Below are 20,098 nucleotides of genomic sequence, written 5' to 3'. Positions count from 1 at the left end.
TGGGATTATATCAAGCCATAAGCTTCTGCACAGCAAAGGAAACAATTAACAAAGTGAAGAGACAATCTTAGGATGGGATGAAATATTTGCAAACTATACAACTGAGAGGACATTAATAACCACAATATATAAGAAACTCTAGTCAATAGCAGAAAAACAAAGAACCCTATTAAAAATGGACAACGATCTGAATAGACATTTCTCAAAAGAAGACATACAGGCTGGGTGCAGTGGCTCATGCCTGTAATCCCAGCACTTTGGGAGACCGAGGCCAGTGGATCACGAGGTCAGGAAATCGAGACCATCCTGGCTAACACGGTGAAACCCTGTCTCTACTAAAAATACAAAAAATTAGCTGGGTGTAGTGGTGGGCACCTGTAGTCCCAGCTACTCGGGAGGCTGAGGCAGGAGAATGGCGTGAACCCAGGAGGTGGAGCTTGCAGTGAGCCGAGATTGCACCACTGCACTCCAGCCTGGGCGACAGAGTGAGACTCCATCTCAAAAAAAAAAAAAAAAAAAACAACAAGAAGACGACATACACATGGCCAACAGTATATGAAAAAGGCTCAACATCAATAATTACCAGAGAAATGCAACCAAAGGCACAATGAGATATTTCACTTCAGTTAAATGGCTTTTATCAAAAAGACAAAAAAAATTAATGCTGCTGAGGATGTGGCAAAAGGGGAATGTTTGTACACTGTTGGTGGGAGTGTAAATAAGTACAAATACTGTGGAAAAGAGTAAGGAGTTTCCTCAAAAAACTAAAACTAAAATAGAACTACTATGTGATCCAGCAATCCCATTGCTGGATATATATCCAAAGACAGGAAATCAATGTATCAAAGAGATAGCTGCACATCAACACTTATTACAGCACCATTCACAATAGCTAGGATATAAAATCAACCTAAGTATACATCAACAGATGAATGGATAAAGACAGTGTGGTATATGTACACAATAGAATATTACTCAGCCATTAAAAAGAATGAAATCCTGTCATTTGTGGCAACATGTATGGGCTTGGATGTCATTATATTAAGTGAAATAAGCCAGGCATAGAAAGACAAATATCACATGTTTTCACTTACATATGAGAGCTTAAAAAGTGGATCTCACACAGATAGAGAGTAGAATGGTGCTTAGCAGAGTTTGGGAAGGGTACGTGGGATGGGGTGGAATGAAGAGTGGTTGATTAATAGGTATAAAATTCACTTAAGGCCGGGCGCGGTGGCTCAAGCCTGTAATCCCAGCACTTTGGGAGGCCGAGACGGGCGGTCACGAGGTCAGGAGATCAAGACCATCCTGGCGAACACGGTGAAACCCCGTCTCTACTAAAAAATACAAAAAACTATCCGGGCGACATGGCGGGCGCCTGTAGTCCCAGCTACTCGGGAGGCTGAGGCAGGAGAATGGCGTAAACCCGGGAGGCGGAGCTTGCAGTGAGCTGAGATCCGGCCACTGCACTCCAGCCTGGGCGATAGAGCGAGACTCCGTCTCAAAAAAAAAAAAAAAAAAAAAAAAATTCACTAAATAGAAGGAATAAGTTGCAGTGTTCGATATTACAGTAGGGTGACTATAGTTAACAATAATTTATTGTGTAATTCAAAATAACTAGAAGAGTGGAAGTGGAATGTCCTAACAGAAATAATAAGTTTTTGAGGTGATGAATATCCCAGTTACCCTAATTTGATCATTACACATTGTATGCTTGTATGAAAATATCACATGTACCCCCTAAATAGGCACAACTATTATGTATCCATAAAAATTGTAAAAATTAGCCCTTGGCATGTGAAGGCACTTTTTAGAGCAAAGACTCTTAAGTTAAATACTTGAGTGGGTGCTGTCATTAAAATGCCTGGCAATTACCAGAATCACTTGAACCATTTCATATCATGAACCAAATGTGAGTTATTGGGCAAAAGAGCATATGAATGACTAGTGAAGCATTCACAGCTGTTGGTACAAGAATAATATACATAACTAACCTGGGTTTTCCATCGACATGAAGACAGTTTCTCCTGAGAATGGGAATAGGGTAAGTGTGTCTTCATAGACCATTTTGTGTTTGAAGGTATATCCAGAGAAGAAGACAGAAAGGAAGTCAGTCTGTGCTCCAATGCTTAGAATGTACCAGTATGCCACCTCATGCAAACAAACTGACAACTGCAGACTATCAAAAACATAGCCATTGATGCCTGCAAAAACAATGGGGAAAAAGAGATCTAGTCATATCACAGATTTAGTATTTTGGATTGTGATTGTCATGATACAATTAGGAATTATTATATGTTATGCCCATTATCTTATTCCCAGGAAGAGATATTATGTCTTCAAAAAAAGTAGATTGTTAATGATCAGTTGGGCCACAATCCCAATGTGAGGAGACAGTCATAAACCATCATGATAAAGATTAATTTGGATGTTTTATGGGGGGCATTTTGATGAGTAGCAGGATGTTTGCATGGTCTTAAAGTATATCCCTTCAAACCATTTATTAATTGCAAGGGTGAAAATGGTAACTACACAGAGGAGAAACCAGAAAAAAACCTTGGGTGCTTAAAGTTACCTTAAAGTTATCAAGGTCCAGATTCAAGTAAATTAAAGAAGCAGGACAAGTAGTTACTTGTACTAGATCCCTGTACCTCAAGGAAGAAATGCTATAAATGACAGCATTGGTTGATACAACTGGAATACCAGCTGTCAATTACAGAAATGTGTTTTATCATTTTGAAGTGTCTGTAATTTCATAACATCATTCTGTTTATGTAAAAGAATATCTTTATTCACAGGAAATGTGCACTAAAGTATTGAGAGGTAAAGGGGTATGATGTCTGTAACCCATTTTCAAATGGAAAATAAGTAACAGAAGTGTGTATATAAAGAAAAGAAAATAAAAAACAAAATTGCAAAATGTTAAACATTTGTGAATCTGGGTAAAGAGTATATGCAAGTTCCCTGTATTATTCTTGTAACTTTTCTGTACATTTTAAGTTATTTCAAACTAAAGAGCTAAGCAAAAGTAACATTGGCCTTAGACTATAAAGGGAATTGTTTCTGAAAGCCTCCTCCACACATCCATCCATCCATCCATTCAATAAACACTTGTCTACTCTGTTACTAGGTACTGTGTAAGATGGTTGCCCACAAACCACTAAGCAATACTCAGACATTGGCTTAGTATAACTAATTAATAATTGAAGTTTTTTTTCCTATACAGCATTAAGAGATATTATAAAGCTATTATAATTAAAGATGCAGTCTTAATGCAGAATAGATAAATATATCAAACAGAATATAGATTCCAGAAACTGACAAGATATAAGTGGAACTTAATATATAATAAGTTGAAACTTAATATATAATAAAGGCAGCATCTCCAACCAGTACAGGAAAAAAATGAGCTATTTGGTAAATGATAATAGAATATAAGACTATCCACTTGGAAAAAATAGATTCCTCTTCGTTTCACATAACTAACAAAAATAAACTCCTTTTAAATTAATCTGAATTTGGCCTAAGGGTACCTTTGCACTTGAGTCCTTGCACAGCAAAGTTGCAGCCTGGTTTGGTTGATGAACTAACTGAAAGCCTAATTTACGAATATGCTTTTATAACAAACAGCTCAGTCTCAACCGATTATAGCAGCTGAACTTCCATCAATTGCAGGCGACCAACACCTTCAAATAAGGCAAAAATGCCCAACTGTAATCAATTAAGATGTCTCTAAACCTCACTTTCAATTTCTATCCATACTACGTTGTTGGTTGCTGTTCTGTATTTGGTTCTGAGGGCTATCTGATTCTAGAACCATGTATAAAAGCCAATTATAATCTTTAAAGTACATTTGTTGTATTTTTGCCTTTTGACACTCCACATGGATTAAATAATTACATGTCTTTTGTGAAATATGTACATACTACTTTTGGCTGCTGTACTAGTCCGCTAGGGCTGCCATAACAATACACCACAGACTGGGAGGCTTAAATAACAGGAATGTGCTTTCTCACAGTTTTGAACACTAAAATTCCAAGATCAAGGTGTTGGCAGGTTTGGTTTTTACTGAGGCCTCTCCTTGGCTTGGTCTTTCGTCTGTGCATATGCATCCCTGGTGTCTCTGTGTGTACACATTTCTTCTTCTTCTTTCTTCTTCTTCTTCTTCTTCTTTCTTCTTTCTTTCTTCCTTCTTCCTTCTTCCTTCTTTCTTCTTTCTTCTTCTTCTTTCTCCTTCTTCTTCTTTCTTTTTCTTCTTTCTTCTTTCTTCTTCTTTTCTTTCTTCTTTCTTCTTCTTTCGTCGTCTTCTTCTTCTTGTTCTTCTTCTTCTTTCTTCTTCTTTCATCTTCTTCTTCCTCTTCTTCCTCTTCTTGCTCCTCTTCCTCCTCCTCCTCCTCCTCCTCCTTCTTCTTCTTTTTTTTTTTTGAGATGGAGTCTTGGTCTGTCCACCAGGCTGGAGTGCAGTGGCATGATCTTGGCTCACTGCAACCTCTGCCTCCTGGGTTCAAGCGATCTCCTGCCTCAGTCTCTCGAGTAGCTGGGACTACAGGAGCTTGCCACCATGTCCAGCTAATTTTTGTATTTTCAGTAGAGATGGGGTTTCACTGTGTTAGCCAGGATGGTCTTGATCTCTTTACCTCATGATCCGCCCGCCTTGGCCTCCCAAAGTGCTGGGATTACAGGCGTGAGCCATGGCGCCTGGCCCACATTTCCTCTTCTTATAAGGCCACTAGTCATACTGGATTGGGGCCCATCGTAACAACCTCGTTTTAACTTAATAAACCCCTTAAAGACCCTATCTCCAAATACAGTCACATTCTGAAATACCAGTGTTAGGGCTTCAGCATATGAATTCTAGGGGACATGATTCAGGTATATACTAGGAGTGGATTTCCTGAGTCAATAGGGTATGCCTATGTTTGGCTTTAGATACTCCCAAAGTAAGTGCACAAATTTCCATCCTGACCAGAAATGTATGAGAGTTCTGATTACTCCACATCTTTACCAATACTTGGTATGGACAGTCTTTTTAATTTTAGCCATTCTGGTGTATCTCATTGGTGGTTTTGTTTTTTTTAATATCATACTATCCAGTTTATTCTTTAACTTGCATAATGGTTATCTGAAATCAGGCTTAATTACTAGAATGGTTGATTCTTCTCTATCCAATCTTTTTATTTTTTAATTGACAGGGAAAAATAGAATATGTTATGATGTACATCACAATGTTTATATATTTATATTGGAATGGGTAATTTATTAACTGTAGTCACCATAGTGTACAATAGATATCTTTAATTTATTCCTCTTGTCTAACTGGAATTGTGTGGCAAAGTCTTTATCTCTCTGCATTTCTGAAGGACACATTTTCTGAATAAAGTTTTCTCAGTACTTGGAATATATCATCCCACCCTCTTCTGACCTGTAAAGTTCCTGCCTTCTGTGGTTTGCTCCTTTTTTGTTGTTGCTTTCAGGATTCTCTCTTTGTCTTTGATATTTGACAGTTTGATTGTGTGTCCTCATATAGTCTTGTTTGAATCTAATCTGACTAGCGATCCTTGAGCTTCTTGTACGTGGATATTTACATCTTTCCCCAGATTTGGAAAGTTTTTTGCTATCATTTCTTTAAATATACTTTCTCCCATTTTGTCTGTCTCTTCTCCTAGTTACCCACATCAGAAATTTGGTAATCATCCTTGAATCCTCTTAGTCCTTTACCAAACATAGCTAATTATTTACCAAATCATGTGCATTCTATCTTCTAAACTAATCCTGCACATGTACCTTCCTCTTCATTCCTACTGCAATTTCCCTATCATTTGTAGGATCCATCTACAAAATAAATCCTACAATTTTTTTAAACACAAAATTATAAAACAAACATCTAGGTCATGAAATACAATATTACTGGTATCCCCACAAATCACATGTGTTTATTCTCAAACGAACACTTCTAAGAGGTAGCCACTGTCCCGTCTTTTATGATAATCATGTCCGTACTAACCTTTATACTTTTCTTCCTCTATATCCCTAAACTATGTAAGTTAATTTTGCCCATTGTTGAACTTTATATAAATAATATAATACTGTATATATTCTTTTGAGACTTACCATTTTACTAAAAATTGTCTTTGTGATACTTATTCATATTGTTGTATATAGCTTTATTTTTGTGAATCTTCATTGTCACATAGTATTTCATTGTATGAAAATAGATTATCCATTTTACTGCTAATGGAAATAGGAGTGGTTTATGGTTTGGGTCTCTCTCCTCCTGGTTCTTTTTTTGTTCTTCTTTTCTTATACCTCTGTCTTAGCATCTTTCTCCCTGGACTCTTCCTCTGAGGATCCTTCCCCTGTGTCTCTTGGTCTCTGCCTTTGTGTATCTCCCTGTGCTTTCCCAGACTCTTTTTCTCAACTCCAATCTCTTCTTTCTCGATTTCAGACTCTTATGTCCACCAAAAGCTATATTAGAAATCCCAGAGGAAAAAAAATTTCTTTTCTCCCAATATCTATATATCATTTTCAGTGAAAATGTTTTTTGGCTCTACTTATATCACTATATCTCTCTTGCTTTAATCACTGTCTCCATGAAAATGAGATGGTTTAACTGTCCAGATACTGTGACAGGTGCACATCCTACTTGGAAAAATATGTGGTGGGAAAGGGAGAAATTATGAATAGAAAAAATAAAATAAAATAAAGAACAATACCCTGCACTATGTAAAAAATAAAAATGCAACTCAAAGGACTAAACAACCTTAAAATTTTTAGAATAATGGATAGTAAACGACTTTAACTCTGGAGAATAATATATCACTATTACTAGAAATTCAAGCTAAATATGAGGCTCAACCCAAAGTTAAAGGGCTAAAGTTTTGAGATGAGGAGAATAGAATTGTAACATATGCCACGTTCTGGTAGGTGAGTATAACCCACATTACAACTTTTCAAGGTTCCCATGCATTTTGTTCAGGACTTTTTTTTTTTTTTTTTTGAGACAGAGTCTGGCTCTGTCGCCCAGGCTGGAGTGCAGTGGCACAGTCTCAGCTCACTGCAAGCTCCACCTCCCAGGTTCACGCCATTCTCCTGCCTCAGCCTCCTGAGTAGCTGGGACTACAGGCGCCCGCCACCACGCCTGGCTAATTTTTTGTATTTTTAGTAGACACAGGGTTTCACTGTGTTAGCCAGGATGGTCTTGATCTCCTGACCTCGCGATCCGCCCGCCTCGGCCTCCCGAAGTGCTGGGATTACAGGAGTGAGCCACTGCGCCCGGCCTGTTCAGGATTTTTCGTTGCATCCAGCGGGACACATGGGGAAATGTGTGCTCACTCCATCTTAAACATCTTAATAATCAGAATTTCGAAAGGCATATATTGTTTTGAAAAGACTATACTACTTATCCACTAATATAGCATGAGAACACTCTTTTATCCACAAGCCCACTAGTAATTATAATTATGGCAGTTTGATGGGTATAAAGTGCTATCTCATTGTTATTCTATTTCACATTTCCCTGTAGCATAGTGCAATTGGAATTTTTCACCATATTTTTGACCATTGAGATTTGTGGGTATATATAAACACATACACATGTGTATGTACACAATGGGCTGAATTGTGTTCCCCCATCCCATACTTATAGCTTGCAGTCCTAAACCCCAGTACCTCAGCATGTGACTATACTTGGAGATAGTGTCTTTAAATAGGTAGTTAGTTAAAATAAGGTCATTACGGTGGGCCCTAGCCCAACATTACGGACATCTTTATTAGAAGAGGAGATTAGGACAAAGATATATAAAGGAGAAACCATGTGAAGACAAGGAGAGAAGCCTCAGAAGAAAGCAATGCTGCCCACATGCTGATCTCAAGCCTCCAGAGTTGTAAGACAATAGATATCTGCTGGTTAAGCCACCCAGTCTGCAGTACTTTGTTATGGCAGCATAATAAGGCCGGGCGCGGTGGCTCAAGCCTGTAATCCCAGCACTTTGGGAGGCCGAGACGGACGGATCACGAGGTCAGGAGATCGAGACCATCCTGGCTAACACGGTGAAACCCCGTCTCTACTAAAAATACAAAAACTAGCCGGGCGAGGTGGCGGGCGCCTGTAGTCCCAGCTACTCGGGAGGCTGAGGCAGGAGAATGGCGTAAACCCGGGAGGCGGAGCTTGCAGTGAGCTGAGATCTGGCCACTGCACTCCAGTCCGGGGGACAGAGCGAGACTCCGCCTCAAAAAAAAAAAAAAAAAAAAAAAAAAAAGAAGACTAATAAAATGTATGTATGTGTTTATATATGATTATATAATTATAGAGAAAATATGTCTTAAAATGTTACCTGGGCATGGAATGGTTGGTGAAAAGACATAATATAGAAGGAGATGGGGAATTAAAAGGGAGGGGAAACCAAGTAAACATTGAAAGGAAAAAATGGCGACTGGATTTTTAAAATATGGATTATATGATCACGTGTATTTGAGTAAAAATTATAATTTATAGGTAATACAATTGTTAAATGTATATGCACATACAATTCATTCATTATCTGGACATCACTTTGATTACATCAATTTTTCTTTATTCACCACCCACTGGACTTAAGTGCTGCTTCACTCACTGTGCATGATGTTGGAGGCTTGGAACTCTGGATCCTCAAGCTGCACTCCAACTGGATTGGGGAGAAAGCGTTGTATATTCTCTGTGAGGTACCAGCTTCGGTTCTCATCAAATACAGAAAACAGGATGACATTCCTCTTGTCTGACATTATCTGTTAATTACATATATTGAAAAAGGTAAAGAAATGCTGCTGATGTTGTCAGGTAGGAGCTAGCAGTCTATGATGAAAGCGATGGCATGCATGTGATATATGTAATCCGTTGGTTTAATTCCATTTCCTCTTAGGCATGTACCAGGACTTGGGAGTTGGGGGTGGGTGCTATAAGCAGTGAGTATATGCTTACAACAAATGTGTCCCCAGGACAAGAGGGTGACTGACCCACTGAACTTAGTTTTTTCTGCACCCAAGGACATATGCTGCTTGATTTTTTTGGTACAGTCTGTAGCCTTATTCTCTTCATGTTCAGATTAGAAGATTTAACTCCGTAAAGAATCAAGTGATTATTCAGTGCCTTTCTTAAGTTAGTTAAGTCAAATGAGATACTGACTTTCCTAAACTTCCATCTAGCAACTGACCTTCCACAAGGCTATAAAAAATTAAAAATAGAAAAACAGAAATCAAATAAGAAAGATAAGGTGAACCACAAAAATGTCGAACAACACTAATACCTTAAATTTTCTGTTTAAAACATTCAAATCTTTTCGGAAGAGCAGTTTGTATATGAACCAGATTTATGAATTAGATTTATGAATTGCTAATTGGATCTGCTAAGATTTCATATGTAAACCTCACTAATACATATAAACTTTATTTTTTATACCTATAGCTATATAAACCAAAATACTGAAGAGAGGAGATTGGAGAATATAGAATAATATTTCAGTTATCTTCCCAAAAGTGATGAAAAAACTAAAATTAGGAAAAATTGGTCAGGACAAGTACTTGGCAAAATTTATACTTCTCTGAGTTTATGTGCCACGTGTTTTATTGGCACCAAAGTTCATATACTTTACTCTCTAAACAAATGAAATGTTTTCAGACTAGTAGGGATCTTATGTATCATAAATATAATCAAATGGACACATAGTCAAGCCTCAGCAATATGGCAACGAGTTATTCTGGGGCCAAGCAATGAGTTTTTGTGAAGAACTAAGTTTTTCTTGTTCAGAAAATTTAGCTCTATTTTTTAAAGCAGTAGAAATGGTCCAAATTCTAGCCATATTTTGAAATATTTTATATCTTTCCTGATGTTTTGCCCAAAAGTATTTATTAAGCTTTTTTTTTTTTTTTTCTGAGACAGGGTGTTGCTTTGTCACCCAGGCTCACTGCAGCCTTGACCTCCTGGGCTCAAGCTATCTTCCCACCTCAGCCTCCTGAGTAGGTAGGACTATAGGCACATGCCACCATGCCCAGCTAAATTTTTTTCTGTAGAGACAAGGTCTTACTATTTTGCCCAGGATGGTCTCGAAATCCTGAGCTCAAGGAATTTTCCCGCCTCGGCCTCCCAAAGTGCTGAGATTACAGGCGTGACCCAGTGTACCTAGCCTATTAGGCTCTTACTAAGTGCCATACACTGTGCTACATGCTGCAGACATGTTAATTTTGAGGTGCTTTTGAATCACCCATAATGAGATGCCCATGGAAGAAATCTAGGCTGTAGATACAAATTTGTGGGTCATGTGAAAGTAGACATGTAAAAATGGGGAGGATCACCTAGACAGAGCTAAATCCCAGACTAGGAAAAATCTAGGGCCTACATTCTATGGCCTATCCATCCAGCAGGCATGTTTACTACACCAAACTCAAACTTAGTAAAAGCTAAGCTCATTTCTTTTACTGACCTATATTGCAAACCATTATATTTTTTTCAGGTTATAAGGGGACATACACTGAGAATTCATGTGCATCTCACCTCATTTTTAGCTTCAAATCCAGCACTTGGAAAGGCAAGAACTCACCTGGTTTCCTCTTTGATCTACAGACTCTTTGTAGCAGATGAGGAGAGGGCCAATGAGTCCTGAAGCTAGATCTCTCTCCATATTAATGAAACTAGAGTAATAGCGGGTCAGGCACCGAGGATCTGATTTAGTTGGCCCATCTTCTACAGTCACTGTCCATTTATATTTGAATATTTCTCCTGGTAGAATTGGAAAATCCTTCAAATGTTTTACACCTATCCACAAGCAAACCCAGAAATAGCTCAATTAGAGTACAACAAGCCACATATCGGTAATCATGTTGTTGTTGCAAGAGTTCTACAAATCTGTATGTACATATGAAGTTTCTCAGGAAGTGGAAGCTAAAGTCGTGCCTATTGTAATTTTAAGATTCACACAATTTTTCAGAAAAGTAAAAAAGCTATAATTGATTATCCAGTTGACTGTGAAAGTTTCAGGCCTGAATATGTGTCAAAGAGCTTGGCACTGGAGTTTTAGGGTACAGTCTCTGACTTCTGTGAGGAAAGGGAGCAAGAACTGAGATCTGCCCTCAGGGTAATGGGTCCTCAGGACAAGAACTAATTTTAGTAATTAAGTCTCATTCTGGGTATGTTTAATACCTGAAGATCTAATCTAAATCAAAATTTTAATTTTATATTCATTCTAAGCTCTTCCTCACCTCACTAAGTTATGCCTGACCTATGGTTAGAGAACCCATAGAAAGGGAACAGTGTTGAGGTCAGGAGTTTGAGACCAGCCTGGTCAACATGGTGAAACCCCATCTCTACTGAAAATACAAAAATTAGCCAGGTGTGGTGGCAGGCACTTGTAATCCCAGCTACTTGGGAGGCTGAGGCATGAGAATCGCTTGAACCCGGGAGACAGAGGTTGCAGTGAGCCGATATCACACCAATGCACTCCAGCCTGTGGGATAGAGTGAGACTCTGTCTCGAAAAAAAAAAAAAAAAAAAAAATGAAAGGGAATGGTGTAGTATGTTCTTTCAATATTTCTCAGCCTTCTCTTCCTTCTTCCAGGAGCTGGGGGTGAGGGAGGGTAGGTGATAAAAGAAAGGGCAAACAGACTCTTGTTTAACAGGTCCTGCTGCTCTATCTTTGACAACACTATTTGGTCATCAAAGTTCTCTGTGTGGGAGGTGCCCAATTGCTGGTCTTTTCATAGGACACACGTATGGCTTCTTTAGAGTTACCATGGGGACCTCAGCACTACATAGTTCCATGACATAAGAGATGTTTCTTTCAGCTATCCTTCTGCAACTGTCCTTTCCCCATCAGCCCTTCTTACTTCCAGTGATATATCCAATACTCTATTGGTTCTGCTATCCCCTTAGCCTGCCTAACTGCCTTCTTGGGCAGAATATCTTCAAAAGGGATAAAGCCCAGCTACTTCAACAGTATTCACTTGTTACAGAAGAAACTCATGTCAAACAGCAGAAAGGTAAACTACTCCACTCTTGCCCTCTCTTCTTGCCCACTATTATGGGCATTACAGCCTTCAAAATTCTCCATGGAAAAAGCAGTTTACCAGTAACTGTATCCATGTATGCCTCCAATTTCAGGATACACATTCAAAATCTCCCCAGTACTCTGTACTATGCCTTCTTCCATAAAGAAATGCAAATAAAGAATTCTTATCAGCAATAAGGAATATTAGAAAACAGGGGAAGGATTTTTTTTTTTTTTTTTTTTTGAGATGCAGTCTTGCTCTGTTGCCCAGGCTAGAGTGCAGTGGCGTGATCTTGGCTCACTGCAACCTTTACCTCCCAGTTTCAAGCAATTCTCCTGCCTCAGCCTCCTGAGTATCTGGGATTACAGGCACACGCCACAGTACCTGGCTAATTTTTTTTGTATTTTTAGTAGAGATGAGTTTTCACCATATTGGCCAGGCTGGTCTTGAACTCCTGACCTCAAGTGATCCGCCCGCCTCGGCCTCCCAAAGTGCTGGGATTACAGGCATGAGCCACCGCACCCAGCGGGAAAATTTTTATAACCAGTCTTTCTGCCCATGATGTGATACTGAAGGATTCAGAAAGTTCACCCTCTGTGTACCACATATTTAGAAGTTACTTGAGAATATATTTCCAGAAAAACAAAAGAAGAAATCAAAAAATAGAAATGTACAAGAGAAAAGAAGTTAATGCTATTAACTGCAAGAATGTCTTGCAGCACTTTGGGAGGCTAAGGCAGGCAGATCGCTCGAGCTCAGGAGTTCGAGACCAGCCTGGGCAACAAGGTAACATCCCATTTCTACAAAAAATTTTAAAAAAAATTTTAAAAAATTAGCTGGGCATGGTCCCAGCTACTCAGGAGGCTGAGGTGGGAGGATAGCCTGAGCCTGGGAGGTGGAGGTTGCAGTGAGCCAAGATCGTGCCACTGTACTCCAGCCTGGGTGACAGAGAGAGACCCTCTCTCAAAAAAAAAATAAATAAATAAAAGATTTGGATACCAAGCAATAAACAGAATGATTAAGAAGCTGAAGGGCCTAAGAAATAGGGTTGAAGAAGCATACATTTCTTTTCCTAATAAAAGAAAACAAAGTCTTACTTCAGGATACAGACACAAAAATTATAAGATCAATATGGTCCTAATATAAAAGCTAAAATTGAGCATGATATCAAACTACTGATGAGGAATAATGAAGGAGAATCTATTTGATCTTTTTATTTTTAATTGACACATGATAATTGCACATATTTATGGGGTACAGAGTAATATTTCAATACATGTATACATGTGTAATGATTAAACCAGGGTAATTAGTACATACCCATCATCTTAAACATTTATCATTTCTTTGTGTTGGGAACATTCCAAATCCTCTCATCTAGCTATTTGAAAATATATGTCATTGTTGACTACAGTCACCATACAGTGCTATAGAACATTAAGACTTACGCCTATCTAGCTGGAATTTTGCATTCATTAACCAATGTCTCCCTATTTCCCCCTCCCCTTCCCCTCTTTAGCCTCTAGTAACCACTATTTTATCTCTACTTCTGTGAGATCAACTTTTTTCCTTCCACATATTATTTTATCTTAATAGTAAAATCACTTGAGCTGTAGAAAAGGGAGCAATCATAGCATATTACCTAGTTCTGCAGTTAACATTTATAAAAAGAAACTTGCATACTAAAATAATACAATGCTGTTTTTTATTTTTTAAGCTTTAGAAAAAATATATAGACAAAGCAAGGAAGAGTTATTTCAAATTACGGTACAAAATGTAAATGTTATCAAGTTTAGTTTTGTAAAAGTAAAGGAATGGCTAGCAGCAGTGGAGAAAAGAAAGGTTTGGGGAAAGGAAAAGTGAGGGGTACAGTTTTTAATATCCTTAATTTATGAAGTATGGAGTCAAAAGATATTTTCCAGTCATGATATTTAGTATATTTTTAAAGTTCTAATGATAGCCAATGGAACTGAAAACACTGATAAAACTGAAATAACTTGAATGGAAAGAAGCACAAAACGAAGTAACTATATAATGTCTAAAGTTGAAAAACAAAGAGTTAGCAGTATAAGTAACTTTTTTAGAGATGTAGAGATAACCACCAAAAATCAAAACAGAAATTCTTAAAAATGGATGCCTCTAGGGAGGCAGTCCTTTTGTAGTTTTAAGCATACACATCTATTATTTTGATAAATATTCATCCAAAATTAAATAATAGAAAGAATACATATAACATCCAATCTACTAAAAGAAAAAATAAATCTTTAAACAACAAACAATATAGTAAATAAAAATTGGAGTTGTGAACTATTTAGAAATGAATATGTGAAGAACCCTGAAAATATCAAACTAGATACCAAAAGTGAGAGTGAAACCCTGTCGAGAGAGAGAGAGAGAGAAGAGAGAGAGAGAGAGAGAGAGAGAGAGCAAGGAAGAGCAATAACATGGAAGCTGCAGCAAAGAATCCTGAAAACATCAAACTAGATACCCAAAGTGTGGAATACCACACTAGATACCAAAAGTGTGGAATGTAGCTGAAAACTGTACTCAGAAAAAAAATTTATCTTAAGTGCCAGAAGAATCAGCTTCAAGATTTTAGGGCATTTATAGTAGTTGCAGTGGAAAAGAGACAATCTAATTGGCTGTGCAATATTTGAACATCACCACTAGGTAATAGGAAAAACACATCAGGTGACTCTTCACTAATTTACATGAAACATCACCTGAGGATTCCTATAATTGATTTTTATAACTTTAGACTGGAGCTTGAGGTCCAGCCAACAGTTGGAGAAAGGACCAACATGATTTTAGTTGTTATTGATGATACTGATTTAATCTGTATCTACAGGTAAAAAAGAGCTGTAAATCGAGGGAATACTTACCTTTTGGTAATCTCCTTGAATACAAAGGACGGACATCAGTGATTCCGTGAGGGTAGATGTTATATGGTCTGCTTGCTTGATTCTTAAATATAATCTGAAAGTATAAGTGAGATCTAAGATCAAATCCTAAAACAACTAGGATCAAGAAGAAAACTGTGGTCTAACTCCAGATAAATAAAAGCAGCCTCTATCTACATTATAGTAATTTGAGGCTAGGTAAAACTCAAAATATTTGGTCTTTTCATGAAATTGTCCCTTGGCATGCAGGGGGGATTGGTTCCAGGACCCCCACAGATACCAAAATCTGTGATGCTCAAGTCTCTAATGTAAAATGATGTAGTATTTGCATATAACCTATGCACATCCTCTCATGTACTTTAACTCATGTCTAGATTTCTTATAGTACATAATATAATGTAAATGCTATGCAAATAGTTGTTATACTGTATTGTTTCTTTGTATTATTATTTATTGTTGTATTATTATCTTTTATTGTTTTGGGTTTTTTGAATACTTTCAATTGATGGTTGTTTGAATATGAGACTAGAACCCAGTGATACTGAAAAATAAAAGTAAAATCTTAAACATCCCCAAACAACTGAAGAGACCCCTTTCTCAACCGAGGAGACCCCAGAGATGGCTTAAAAACTGAGTTTCTGACCATGATGGGATGGGAGATCAGGCATGCCTTGTTACATTCCCTCCCTCCTTAATTTGCTGTTAGACTTTCTTTCTTAACGGTTAAACATAAACCAGTCCTTTCTGAAGACGTGCTGGATTCCCCTCCCTTTGTGCAGTTTTGACACAACGACTGACCAGCATTCCTTTCTGATGACAGACCACTGACCATGGACTGGCTCTGGCCAGTTTACAGAGGCTGCCTCTGTGTCCTCTGTTTCATCTTTTGACATATACAGCCTAATTTTCATGCATCTAAATGTTAAGTCGCCACCCCAAAGTGAACATGGAATGTATGTAATATGCATGTTTGCATGTGCCCCATCATAAATATTCACAGCTCTTCCTGGAATCTGTTAAATATGTATACTTAGCCAACTCATTCAGCATAAATCCCTAACTCATCCTTCCTTCTTCAAAGTGCTTGCTTCCAGTTGCTGCCAGAGGCTACACTTCCCAGCCTGCAACCCTTTCCACTCCAAATTACCAACTTATGATTCTCCAGTTGACAATGTGGAGGGCTGACAGTACTTAGGTTTCTCTCTAAAGGCCCCTTTCCATTTCTTTAAAAATTGTTTCAATTGCTTCAGGAAGTGTTCTCTGCACCTTCTCACACTAATTGAAATTTGGATGTCTGCTGAGGACACTGCTTCCTTTCAGCCTTTTTCACTATTTGGGCATTAAATTCACTGATAATAGAGAAAGAGACAGTGTTTCAGGAGATAAAATCTTCAGTGAATGAGCAGGCATGACCAAGAGGACAGTTGATTACAGTATTAAGCAAGGGTGGCAGGTGGTATTGCCTGATTGCACCAGCTTTAAAAGAAAACAAAGGCCTACATGCAGTGGCTTGTGCCAGTACTTTGGGAGGCTAAGGCAGGAGGATCGTTTGAGCCCAGGATTTCAAGACCAGCCTGGGTAACATAGTGAGACCTCATCTCTACAAAAAATTTAAAAATTAGCTGGGCATGGTGGTGCATGCCTGTAGTCCCAGCTACTTGGGAGGCTGAGGTGGGAGGATCACTTGAGCCCAGGAAGTCGAGGCTGCAGTAGTGAGCTGTGATCACACCACAGCACTCCAGCCTGGGGGACAGAATGAGACCCTATCGAGAGACAGAGAGAGAGAGAGGGGGGAAGAGCAATTAACATGGAAGCTGCAGTGAAGAACCCTTAAAATATCAATCCCACCTCCAGATCTGAGGTGTGTGATATGAGGATAAAAATACAACTTCTACTTCTGCTCTTATCTTAAAACCCAGTCATTTGGTAAGCCCACCAAGCAGCTGATTCCTTACCTGCATCTAAGCAGCAGAATGATACTTCAAATAACAGCAGTTTTGTTTCTTTCCAATATTAAAATGCTTTTTTCCCATTTATTTCACCCTAAGAATACTCACTAGGATTTCCAATATAATATTAAGTAGAGATGGTGATATCTGTCACCTGTGTCTTGTCCTGATCTTAAACAGAAGGATTTCTGACTGTCACCACCAAGTACAATGGTTACAAGTTTGTTGCAGATCTTTATCAGGATAATGATAATTATTTCCTTGTAATCCCAATTTCCTGTGAGTTTTTATTATGAATGGATGTTGAATTTTGACAAATGCTTTTTCTGAAGCTATTGGAATTATCAAATTATATTTTTCCTTTTATGTGTTAATATGGTAGATTGCCACATTTGATTTTCTAATGTTAATCTAGTACTCCTGGGATAAGTCAACTTCATAATATGTATTATCTTTTTAATATATTGCTGTATTAGGTTTATAAAATTTTATTTAGGATTTTTTGAACCCATGTTTATAATGAAATTGGTCTGTAATTTTTAATTTTCCTTTCTCATGGTGACATAGTCCAGTTTATAACCAAATGCTATGCTAGCCTAATAAAAAATAATTGATCTTTCATTTTTTATACTCTACATTTTAAATTTTAATATAAAGTTATTTATTTATTGAATATTGATATAAATTGCCAATAAAATGGCAATTCTTGCTAGGTTGATATTTTCTTTTAACACATGAAAGATATGATTTCATGTCTTCTTACTTTCTTTTTTGCTCTAGAGAAGTAAGCTATCAGTCTATGTGGCAATTTAAAACATGATCTGCAATTCTTTGGCCCTTCTCTCATCAAGAAGTAGACCAAATTTTCCTTCTTCTTGATTCGAGGTGGGTTTTGGCTGCTTTCAACTAACAGATTATAGCATAAAGTGCTGTGTGACTTCTGATGCTGACTGCAAAAAGTGAGGCACTTTCTGCTTTGTTAACTAGAATACACAGTTAGAGCCTTGAGTCACCATATAAGAAGTCCCACTACCCTGAGGCTGCCACAGTGTGAAGAAGCCAAGCAACACGGACAGACAACATGTAGGTGCTCTGGTTGGTAGTTCTAATTGTCAAGTCATTGCTATTCAGGTACCAGATATATGAGTGAAGCTGTCTTGGTCCCTCGAGATCCACTGATCAACATCAAGTGACCTTGGTCAATGATAAATAACTGCCCAGCTGAGCCTGAACTCCTGACACAAATAATCTACAAGAATAATAAAACAGCTCTTGTTTTAACCATTAAATGTAGAGGTAATGAAGCATACTACATTAATAATCATAACAGTTTAATTATCATTTCTTTGAATATAGTCTGCTTTTTCTGTCTGATTATTTGTCCACTTAAAAATGTTTATTGAAGAATAATTATATGCTGCAAAATTCACACATTATAAGTATACAATTAAATGGTTTTTAGTAAATGTATGGAGTTGTGCAATCATTGCCACAATCCAGAATTAGAATATTTCCACTACCCCAGAAAGATTCTGCATGCTGGGTTGCAGGCATTCCCTGCTTCCACTTCCAGTCCCTGGCAATCACTGAAGAGATTTCTGCTCTATAAATTGGTCTTTTCTGTATATTTTATATAAGTTAAATCATGCAATATGTAAGTCTTTTGTCTGACTTCTTTAACTTACAATGTTTTGAGTTTCATCTATATTTATCGTGTATAATTAGTTCTTTTCTTTTAATTGCTGAATAGAATTCCAGTTATATGGATATACCACATTTTATTTATCCATTCACCATTTGGTGAATGTTTGAATGGTTTTCAGTGTGGGGCTATTATTACTAGTGGGACTATGAACATGTGCATACAAGTCTTTGTGGGTACCTATGTTTCCATTTCCCTTAGGTATATCTCTAGGAGTGGAAGTGCCAGGTCATGTAATAACTCCATTTTGAACATTTTGAGGAATGGCCAAGCTGTTTTCCAAAGTGGCTTCACTATTTTGCATTCCCTTCATAAATTGATGAGGGCTACAATTTCTCCATGTCCTCACCAACACTTAACATCTGTCTTCTTGATTATACTTATTCTAGTGGTCGTGAAGTGGTATTGCACTGGGGTTTGCATTTTCATTTCCCTGACATGCAGCATTTTTTCAACTGCTTATTGGACACTTTGTATATAACCTTTGGAGAAATGTCTGTATAAACCCTTTGCTCATTTTTCATTTGGGTCATTTGCCTATTTATTATTGAGTTGAAAGAGTCCTTTATATATTTTGAATACTACATCCTTATCAGATAAAAAATTTGCAAGCATTTTCTCCAGTTCTATGCATTGTCTTTGCATTTTCTGGGCGTCCTTTGAAGCACAAAAGTTTTTGAGTATGATGAAGCACAATTATCTATGTTTTTCTTTTGTTGCTTGTTGGTTTTGGTGTCATATCCAATAAACCATTGTCTAATTCAGGATCACAAAGATTTATTCTGTTATTTTCTTATAATTTTATAGTTTTAGCTCTTACATTTTATCTTTGATCCATTTTGAGTTAATGTTTAAGTGTAGGATTCAGCAAGGTATCCAGAGCATAACCTGAATAAATCAAAGAATGAGGTAGATCTTTATATGTTGACATGAAATGATATCCAAAATATATTGTTACTTTTTATTATTATTATTATTTTTAGACAGAGTCTGGCTCTGTTGCCCAGGGTGGAGTGTAGTGGTGTGATCTCAGCTCACTGCAACCTCCGCCTCCCAGATTCAAGCGATTCTCCTGCCTCAGCCTCCAGAGTAGCTGGGACTACAGGCATGCACCACCATGCCCGGCTAATTCAAAATATATTGTTACTTTTTAAAAATCAAGGTACAGACTAATTTACACTGCTCTTGTTTTTGTGTGAAACACACTCACACGCACACACACACACATACACACAGACACATACACACATACATTCATACATGTATGCACTATTTCTGGAGGGGAGTATACAAACCCACAGCAATGACTGTCTGTCAGACTATGGGTTTGGAAGTTCAAAAGGGAGGAAAATTTACATTTTATTGTATGCTCTTGTTTACCCATTTTTAAATTAGCCAGTAAAAGTAACTCAAAATACACACCTATAAGTATGTACAATTATTGTGTCATTATGCATTTTTAAAATTAATGAATAAAAATAAAAGTATACAATCTTCAAAAAATCAATAAAAGAAAAATATGTAAACAAAAT

The 20,098-nt window shown here is 37.5% G+C and overlaps 1 protein-coding gene across 1 annotated transcript in view; it reads right to left on the bottom strand.

Moving 5' to 3' along the window:
• Positions 1–20,098, bottom strand: part of F8 (coagulation factor VIII) — a 219,291-nt gene that overhangs the window by 113,437 nt on the left and 85,756 nt on the right. Inside the window, 4 exon segments of the mRNA XM_033201915.1 lie at positions 1,995–2,204; positions 8,613–8,763; positions 10,572–10,786; positions 14,898–14,991. Coding sequence (XP_033057806.1) covers positions 1,995–2,204; positions 8,613–8,763; positions 10,572–10,786; positions 14,898–14,991 — 670 coding nt within the window.

The sequence above is a fragment of the Trachypithecus francoisi genome, unplaced genomic scaffold, assembly GCF_009764315.1.
Source record: "Trachypithecus francoisi isolate TF-2019V2 unplaced genomic scaffold, Tfra_2.0 Lachesis_group6, whole genome shotgun sequence".
In the NCBI taxonomy this organism is placed as follows: Eukaryota; Metazoa; Chordata; class Mammalia; order Primates; family Cercopithecidae; genus Trachypithecus; species Trachypithecus francoisi.
This window is presented reverse-complemented; position numbering and strand designations above follow the sequence as displayed.